General features: G+C 49.2%; 1 protein-coding gene across 1 annotated transcript; it reads right to left on the bottom strand.

The window, feature by feature from the left end:
- Positions 1–3211: 3211 nt before the first annotated feature.
- Positions 3212–5073, bottom strand: Eve (even-skipped). Its single transcript, NM_001134923.1, has 3 exons — positions 4857–5073; positions 4294–4493; positions 3212–3976 (listed from the first exon to the last, which is right to left on the bottom strand). The coding sequence occupies exons 1-3, from the start codon at positions 4993–4995 to the stop codon at positions 3212–3214; spliced, it is 1104 nt and encodes a 367-aa protein (NP_001128395.1). The 5' UTR covers positions 4996–5073.
- Between the last annotated feature and the right edge of the window lie 5079 nt (positions 5074–10152).

Below are 10152 nucleotides of genomic sequence, written 5' to 3'. Positions count from 1 at the left end.
CACTGATGCACCTGCGCAGCAATCCCTTAAAAAAAAATGACATATCACACGTAAGCGAGCAGCTAATTTCACACGCGTGCACGCCTCGAAAAATACCACACGAATATACACCAGAAAGCCTCGCTATAACAATCGTTCCAGCCCTAAAAGCGCACGTCGGAACGAATGGCGTTAACAGGCCTCCGGCTCGCCTTGTCGCGGCGGGAAAATATTTTCCCAGTCCTCGCGTTAGTTCCGCCACTCCCGTAGGTAGCTTACGCGAAAATCGAGCGGCGCTGCAGGAGACGGCTTCCGAAAAAGCAGCGGACCACCCGACGCTCGTCTAATAGACGCTTGTTGGCTATACTCGAGCGACGGGCGGTCTATGGAGACGCAACCGAGCGAGGATTGTCAAAAATCTCGCGGCCCATAGATGCGCCTTCGAGATGCTCCTTTCGACTCGCCGCCGACCGTATGTTTCGGCTACACGGAGTGTATGCTACGTAACAGTCGAGAGGGAGGAGAAGCTTTTGACTCGAGAACGACGGGGGATGCGCAGGGGCCTCTGTTTTTACCGTGTGCGGATTGAAGAATGGCGACTTTTTTGGACACGCTTTTTCGCGACGCGCTTCCGTGCGGCAGATATTTATTTACGGCAGTTTTCGCGAGGGATATCCAAGTATAATTAAACAACGCTGTATTATACTCGTATACGAGATAAATCATAAGGTCGCATGACTAATCAACCCTGCTCTGCTTCTCTCTCGCTAAGAAGATCAATCAAAGCGCGATAAGTATCGGCGGAAAATCGGGAAAGGGGCATTTAATTTCCCTCGCGAAAGTCTACTCGCAGTGAATACAGTCGTATACATATAACGAACAGGTCGTCCTCGTCGCCGACCTAATGGCCTCGCAGATAAGATAAATAATTCGCCCGATCAAGCTCCGTATTACAAGCGAGGGTCGGCCATTATAGCGAGCTGCGCTGCTGCGCGTAAACGTGACGCGTGCGCGTGCGGATCGAGGGGTGATGTGTACACGCCGTATAATTTTCTCTCTCTCTCTCTCTCACCCGCACGGGCTATGGATACGAGGGTATGATTCTTGTATAAGGGGCTTAAATTGGATATTAATATTTCATAAACTCGACGATCGACTGATGCAGCCGTATAGAGTGGAGTGAGCGCGTGTGTATAGGGATATAGGAAGTGATTTCGAAAGTTTTACAAGCGATTTTATCATCTCGATGCGCGCAATTTATCGCGCGGCTATTGACGTTTAGCCGCGGATTGCTCCTCTCTTTCGCATCCAGTGTATATTATTATATGAGCTGACTATATGAAATCACTTGCCGCGTTAGTCGACAGTCAACGCGTCGGCTATTTTTAGACACAAGTCGGCACCAGCGTTTATTTTTTACGCGGCCTTCGCTTTGACGCGAAAATCTTCCGATACAGCCTCTCGTAAAGAAGAAAAACCCTCGGCGTCGTCGAGAAAGCGTAAAAAATCATATCCCTCAACGACTGCTACATGTACGCTCGTGTTTTACAGTATAGCTGCATCAGCGCATTGGAAACTCGGTGTTATATGGCGGATGATTTTTTCGATGATTTTTTTACACCCCTTGGACAAAGCGAGTCATTTTATATTTATGAGCGTAGATTAGTGTTTTTCCCCCCTCGCGTCGGTACCTCCTGCAGAACTCCGCGCTAAAGAGAGAGCGAGAGAGAGAGAGAGAGAGAGAGAGAAACGCCGAAGGAGTTTATGATTTTATGAGCTGAACGACCGGCGAGAACCTTTTCTCGAGAGTTTCTCGGCGCAGCTGTCTATGGCCCTCTCTCTCTCTCTCTATACGTATACTGACCGCTCGGCTAGCGAGAGGTCGAAAGGAATCCCGAGTTTGTTTTTTCCTGATTCCATAGTCACGACTTTTTTACGGAGCTGACACGGCCTGTACATCCGCGAAGTAAGGTATAAAAAACGACGATCTTCGTCAGTAAACGAATAAACGCGCAAAATTCAACAGCTCAATCGGCCGTCTAAACGCTCGCCTTTTGTTCACCCCCTATATGCGTCGGCGGAGTCGCTTCGCACATGATAGGAGAGAGAGCGGTTAATTGGCCCATATAACACAACCGAGCCGATATACACGCAAGCGTGTGTTGTATACGTATATATATAGAGTAATACGGTAGCGAAATCGGGTCTAAGTTGCTAAATGCGCCCCATATGTGTGCTCCCCCTTGATGTGCTTATTTTGGTTGGCCTTTTCGGGGGCGTCTCTCGGCGAGGGATTTTCGAGCTGATTATTCAGGCGCGAGCACGCCGAGGAAGAAGAAGAAGCTGTACTCGGGTCGTTAATAATACTGACGGATATAAACGGACGCGCAAATTGAATCCGGAATAGGCAGGGAGTAAGAGGGGGGAGAACGTCTTGAGAATTGGGGGGTAGGCGCGAGGGCTGAGATTTTGAGGTGTCTCGATGGTTGTACGCGATGTGTGCGCGTAGCTTTAGTTGTTAAAATAATCATAAGAATAAAAGGTGTACGAGTAAGGAGCAGGTGTGCAGAGGTATAGATATGAAAGTCTCAAAAGTCAGATGATTTTCAATTCAACATACTACTATTTATTTTCGTTTCGCTTATTCAGGCTTCATCGCAGGCCCAACTTTATACACACAGAGACACCTACATATATATATTTATATATATATATATATATATAGCTTATATATATAATGCGGATCTATACATACGCTCGGAAAACGTCGTAGTCGCTGACGTAATGTAGTACATAATACGGTGTATACACGCTATATAGAATAATACAACGATTATCAATCGACTAAGCATTACACCTAATGATCATAACGATTATGACAATAATAATAATAATAATAATGATACTAATAATAGATCGCGGCTAGGAAGATACCTCCTATATTATTATGATAAACGTATAACGTGTCGCTCGCGGGAACAAGGTTACGCGCGTCGCGTACAAATTCAATAAATATATCGCTCTCGCATCGAGTCGCGCGCGGATTCTTTATATACATATTCGGAATAGCTGTATATGTACAATTCGACAAATTCCCCGTACACGTCGAGTCCTATGTACAGGAGAAGGTGCCGTTCGTCGGATGGGCAGTCGCCTCGCCTATATATTCTATATTTACACCGGCCGTCGCTCTATAATACAATATGGTACAGTTTAAGTCTCGAATCTTCATTTACGCCTTCTCGCTGATGTCGTTGCTCAGCTTGTAGGGCTGGAAGAGCTTGGGCTCCTGCTTGGTGCTCTTGGACACGACGAGGTTCGTCTGCTGGGGCACGTAGGCCGGGAGTCCGACGGGAAGCTTGTACACGTTGGCTGGTGGCGACGACGTCTTCTCGCAGTGGCTGTGCACGTTGTTGTTGTTGTTGTTGTTGTTGTTGTTGCCGCAGTCGCAGTCGCTGGACGAGGCGTCGGAGTTGGCCGGGCTGAGCTGCGGCATCATCGGCGGTCTGTAAGCCGCCGGGGCTGGCACACTGGTCGGCGGGGTCGAGGGCGCGGAGACGGTGACGCTGCTGGAGCTGCTGGTGGTGATCGGCTGGATCTGGGTGTGCTGGGGCATGTAGCCGCTGGCGAGGCTGGGCACACCGAGACTGGGCAGGTGCAGCTGGGGCATCGGCGCGTGGTGGACCATGTGCGGGTGTGGGTAGCTGGCCTGCTGCGGGTGAGGTCTGTGCAGAGCGCCGGCCTGGGAAGCTGCTCCTGGGTTGCCGTACGGCGAGTAGCGGGCCGCGTAATAGGCGGCCGCGGCGCTGTAGCCCTGGGCGATGTGGGCGCCCGGGATTCCGGTCGGGCCGGTGTGGTAGGCCGCTGGCGGCAGCGAGGCCTGGGCCGCGGCTATGATAGCTCCGGCGAAGGCTGGATCGGCGTACATGGCTGGGTAGGGCCAGACGAGGGCCAAGCGCTGGCGCTTGTCCTTCATGCGCCTGTTCTGGAACCAGACCTGCAAGGGAGGCAAAGAGAAGAATTAGCTTGGCTTTCTAAAAATTCCGGCGGATCATTGTGCGCTGCTGCATAGAGGCGGCGAGAATCAAAGGGGACGGGAGAAGAATGCGAGAGGCTCTAACGAAGGCGTTGCCTCTCGCGTCGCGTGTTTGCGTTAGGTGATGCGGGATGTTTGCCGACGGCACTGAATGGGATGAAAGGAGAGCGGGCGGAGAGTGAAACTCTCTCGCTCTCTCGAGGCCATAATCGCTCGATCAAACATGGCGGGGGAATTTTTTTAAATTCATACGAAATTCAGCAAAAAACGATAGTTACCTTGATGGTCGATTCTGGGAGATTGAGCTCAGCGGCGAGTTCGCATCTCCTCGGCCGGCTGACGTAGTTCTCGCGCAGGAACTCCTTCTCGAGTCTGTTGAGCTGGTCCCTGGTGAAGGCGGTTCTGTATCTGCGGATGTTCGGGTCCATCGACTGCGAGGACGGCATCGCGGGCATCGATGGCGTCGATATGTCGTTACCTTGGGGAAGAGAGAAAAAGGAAATCTGGCGTTAGAAAAGTTGACCTCCAACCAAGTGCAGTGCGTCTATGCGAACAATGCGGTAAGAGCGGTTAAAAGCCTCGCGATTGTATCTCCGGAGAATCGAAGATAGAAAGCAGTGCGGTCGAGGACGACCCGCGGCGCGCTTTGATCGGCGCCGAAGCGACCGCAGAGGAAATTGTCGCGAGCCGAGTGAAAACTCAGTGCCGGACCCCTGGGGGGTTGGAGAAAACCGTGAGAGCAAGCGAGAGCATGCGAGAGCGTGACTCCGTTTTCGCGGAAAACCGAACTTCAATCCTTTGAACGAGCCGATTTTCGGATCGGTATAAAAAAGATATTCACCTCCACAGTATGACGACTTGTTGAGCTCGTTCTGTTGAGGGCTGTGCGGTGGGCTCTCGTACTGGGGTGGCATCACGTCCACCACCAAGGGCTTGCTGTCCTCTGAGCAATGCTCAAAGCTCCTCTGGAATCCTTGCATTTTTCCTTTACGTCACAAATTTCAAATATTCGGTCTCTTTCACTTCACAACTATATGTACACGGGACTGTATATACTGCGCGTAAGCGGGTATACAGCTGGCGATTCACTGAGTCTCAAGAATTCGAAAATTCAAAGTTCGACGAGAGAGAGAGAGAGACACACAGAGCGATCTGTGCGAAACTGGCGAACTGAAGTATCTGCGTGTGCTGCGATGAGCTTGCCTCTCGTGGAACTGACGCTACCGAGGGCGGCTCCGGGCATTTATACCGGGGGTGAGCCGCGCCGTATTTGCCGGCGAGGACGGGGCAGCCGACGCCTCATTGGTCCACGCTGGGATAGCTCCGCCTTCTGGCTCTAGCCGGAGTCTGTACCCCCTCTCAGCGGGCACCGACTCTCTTTCACTTCAGCCTCCTTTGGTGTGTATGTGTGTGTGTGTGTGTGTGTGTGTGTGTGTAGTACACTGCGTGGGGGGACGCGACGACGCGGGGGATGAAAGCTTGCCGGGATTTTCTCGGCGAATTATGCCTAATAATTCCGCTGTATAAAATCGCTATGCGATGCAGAGAGTGAGAGGACCGCGTTGGCGTTTGCGTATATATATCTCGCTTTTCTAGCAGAGCTGCGGGACGTAGCTTTATAGATCCAAGCCAACTTTCACTTCGCAGGCGGTTATTCCGTTATGAGGAGACATTTTTTGATTTTCGCCTAACAATGAGGAGCGCGCAATGTCGAGACAGACGAGCACACGGTCCTGTCCCTGCAAAATTTGCCATTTGCCTATGCATATACACGTCAGCTTCGCTTGATGTATTTATTGCGGTCGCCGTAGGGTCGGTCTAATTTGGTAATTGGACTATAATAATGGGGTTAATTGCTACGACGTGCGGCCGGCCGTTTATATTGTAACGGACGGTACGCGATTTTCCAAAAGCTTTAGCGCGCGTAAATAACTGTAAATATATATTACACCCGCGCATACACAGCGGTTGAATTCTTGCAGCGCAAAATGTACGCGCGCGCGTAAGTCCGAACAAAATAAGCGACGCAGCGTTGCGCAACGCGCGGGGCTGACGACCCCTGAAGCACCATAAAAAAATATTCGAATTTGGCGCAACGTAAAACGCAGCCCTATTTTATCCGCAACGACCTCCCTATCCAGCATTGTTCCTCTCTGATGGTATACAGCGCGCTCTAAAACTGACGCAAGAGAAGCAAAACCGTAAGCTCTCCGTGAAACGGCTGCGGACCGCAGCAGCTGACTTTTGCTCCCAAAAATTATGCTCTTTTTCTTCTACAGCTCTATAGCATAGCCCTCGTCCCTAAGGTCGAGCGTATATTTTTTGCTCCACTTTAAAACGTTTTTACGAGCCTCCCGCGCAAAATACGCCGCAGTGTACGCATTTTGCCGAGTCAGTCCGGCCTCTCATTTTTATAGATTTCGTGTACGCGGCGACAAAGCCGTAGCGAGGTATACGGCGTTTAAAAATATATAGAGAGGGACGCGCGGCAACGGCGCTGAATTTTTACGGCGGCGGAAAAACGCGCGCGCTCGCGCGCGCGCAGGTATATCTGCACCGCGGCGGTGCACGTGCGGCGAGAGTATACAGCCCTGCGCACCGCCGACGCACGCATTGTCCGCCGAAAATTGATTAACAATAATATTTTGCCGTAAAAGGTAATGTTGTAAATCAGACAAGAGAGAGATATATTGTTGAGGCTTTTGCGCATATAGAGATTTTACGTGTACTGCGCATTGTGCGCAGTATACCGAGTGGAAAATTTCCGTAAATGTATGAATTTGTTGATAAACCAATTGTTTTACAGTTACCGAGCTCTGTAACTTTGCACGACACCACCCACAAAAGAAGTAGTTCAGTCCCAGCTGACATTGCAACCCTTGTAGAAATGTTAACGGTTAATAAGCTAAGTTTTAAGACACTTAGCTAAGCTGTGGTTAACGATTTAACTAAATAAGCGTTTAACCGTTATAAATGCGTAGATATGACGCATTATAACTCATGATAAAACGAAACTTTTGCTTGAAATTTGTCAAATGACTGTTACAATCCAAAAATTGTAGAAAAATACGTTACAATCGTAGAAATCCAATTATTCGTAATAAGACATATATACGCATCACTAAAATATTAGCAATATTTTAATTTATTTTTTTACATTAAAATTTGATAAAACTGGCCAATTAAACTTAACTTTTTAACGAATTTCAACCGTTAATTTTCTACCAGGGAAACATCCAAAGTTATTCAAGTTACAACAAGAGGTACGACAATATATTTTACAATGTCTCATGCGGGCTTATCTAGGTTCCGATAGGCGGTACACTGGACTATTGTATCAGACTAATGAATTCAAGCGGTACGTGTGTGTTTGAGCAGACGGAAGTTCCGTAGGCGGAGATCGAGCCCAGCAGGTAGTTTATAGCAGTTCTTATACGTAAATTAGGTCTACAGGCTCGTCAATATTTAGACGAGACTTAGGATTATCTCCGATTTCCATTAAGGATCGGAGACTGCAATGCTGACGCCATGATCGGACAGACGCTTAATCCTGGAGCCGGTGCGACGAGTCTCGGCCCAAACTATATAGTTAACACGGACTCTGAATTCGAGAGTCGAGAGAAGTTTCCCTAAAAAAAAAAAGAAAGAAACCACTCGCAATGATGACTCTACGACCGAGCGTCTTTTTACCCGGCGACTCCGCACTTCGCACCAGGCTCGATGATTTTTTAACGCTTATTCCAGATATAAACGAATAAACTCGTAAAAAAAATTGGAAAACAACGCCACGACGCTTAAGAGCGATCAGGATTTTTTTATTGGATCACTCCGGCCGCGTGCGCAAGTCAAAAGCCAGAAAAAAACGTCCCCCTCATAATGGCCCTGCGCATAGAGAAGTCAAAATACATACCTGACGTCGTTGGGCGGGCGGATGTAAAAACGGCTCGCTTTTCGGTAAATTTTCTGCTCCCCGAAACTGGAGCAACGGTACCACCAGAAGCCCCTCATAATTCATCCCCGGCGAGGGCCGCTATGCAAAAACATTCTGCGGCGCGCATGAGCGTGTTTTTATTACGGTTACGCGCAACTACGGAACGGTCTGTATATATATTTCTTTGAGAAAACGGTACGATCTTCTTTGCGCGCGACCCTGGAAAAAGCGTCTATAAAAACGCGCACAAACGCCTCAATGATGTGAAATACAGCCAGTAGTTAAAACTGGAGCGCTTTTTTACAACGAAGGTCCGCGGGGGTGGCCGTGAGGGTCCCAAAAACCGACCTCTCTTCTTTAAAGTGGAGCATGTTCCGTTAACGAGAGCGAGAGAAAAAATATACGACCCCAAGTCGAGGCTGTGGCGGTTTTAGGGTGGGGGAGAAATTAGCGCAATTTTTTTTTATTGCACCGGCCTGCCGTCGGCGGCTTTTCCGATTGCGGGCCTCTTTATGCAGCTTGCGCAACGCGCCGTAAAAAAACATTGGACTTTTTACGCGGAGCTTTATTGGTTTTTTTTTCGAGTGCCGGTGTCAATGAGCCGCTGCCGCGTAAAAAGGCGCTTCGGTTTTACGCATAGTGCGAGGAAGAGCGACTTGTAAATTCATTATTGGGCTGTAAGAGCGAGCTTTTTTCGCTATGCGGCTGTAAAAAATTGCCGCTGCTTGTGGCTCGTGCAGGTCTTGCTCTTCTGCAGTGTAATTGTTTTTGATGTACATAGTATACAAGTGCAAGGTATTGAGGAAATGTGCGGAATTACACTTTCCGAGAACAAACAGCAGCTTGCGCATGTGCCACAGAACAGCGATGGCAGCCAGCTCTGCTTTAACGGTAAAAATCTTATCCTCATAACGATCTCCCTCTCTCGCATTCGTACAGAACAATCGGTCCCACAGAGGAGCACCGTATAACCCCGATAGTAAAAACACTGTTCCGCCCGCGCGTCTCAACAACGACACGCACGCCCGAAAAATAATCCCTATCCCCGTATAAAAATCCCTCTCGCGTAGCGCCTAACAACTTCGAGCAGCCTCACCTCCTATACTTACTCTCCACTGCACTATAATATCATCCCCGTGTTCTTTTAGCCTAGTGCGCATCGGCTCTTTTACAACTAGCTGTAGCGCTATAAACTCCGAGCGCGCGCGCTGTCCAAACAAAGCCGGATTATCCGGTGTCCCGTCGGCACAATAAGAATCGCTTAGCACTATTAAACGCTTCCGACGCCGGCAAAGAGCTGCCTGTGCATCGCTCTGACCTGCAGCGAGCTACTCGTGTTTTTCTCGTGGATAGTATAACTTTACGACCTTTTCCTCTACTCTGTCGTCGTTTTTTTCCACGCGCCTATATCGTAAAATTGAGCGAGCTCGAGAGGGAGATTAACCCTTTGCGACCTTTTTTTCTGCGGGCGCGGATAATCCGGCAAATAAAAATTTCCGAGCGAGAAGGGCTTTAAAGGGTTGGCTCGCGGTGAATTATATTTGCGATTGAAAAACTATCGATACCGCCGCGGATTTCCCGGGCTCTAATCTCTCGATTGCTTTACAGCCGATTTTTACAGCCGGTGACCCTCGTTGTTAAGCCTCGGGAGCGCGTCGAGAGAGTAGGCAAGGATTAATTCCATTGTTTTCCGGTGGAGGAGAGAAGCCGCGCGCGCACGCGCCCGACGAGGACACTGGGCGCAGCCCGCACCCCTTTTTTCTTCTTGCCTGCTTATTATAGGTTGTAAAAATATATAAGGAGCGAAAAATCGCCGAGAGGGACACCGCGCTGGATTAAGTTGTAAAGAGGGTAATAGAGAGAGGGTTGAGCCTGTTTTTTGCAGCGCTAGGTTATAAAGATTATCCGGTGGTGCACACGAGGCGCGACGCTCTGGTCTGTGTATACTCGGAAGGGGACAATGAGCCGCGTTTATGGTACGATAATACGGGGAGGCGAGCTTTGTTTTTTGACCGCGAGGAAATGCGTTTTTCTTCGCTCAAAGCTTCTCTCCCATTATTATGGCGGGAGGGAGCTCTTTGGCATTATGGCCATTGTGAGGGCTTTCCGGTTTATGTTGATGATGCCGCTGCTGGGAAGCGTCGCAAAGCGTCGCGGAGCAAAAATATCGTCGAGTTCCTCGATTAAAATTCGAAATTCCATCACA

Source organism: Nasonia vitripennis, chromosome 2 (genome assembly GCF_009193385.2).
Source record: "Nasonia vitripennis strain AsymCx chromosome 2, Nvit_psr_1.1, whole genome shotgun sequence".
Taxonomy (NCBI): domain Eukaryota; kingdom Metazoa; phylum Arthropoda; class Insecta; order Hymenoptera; family Pteromalidae; genus Nasonia; species Nasonia vitripennis.
Note: the sequence above shows the minus strand (reverse complement) of the source record. Positions and strands in the feature narration are given on the sequence as shown.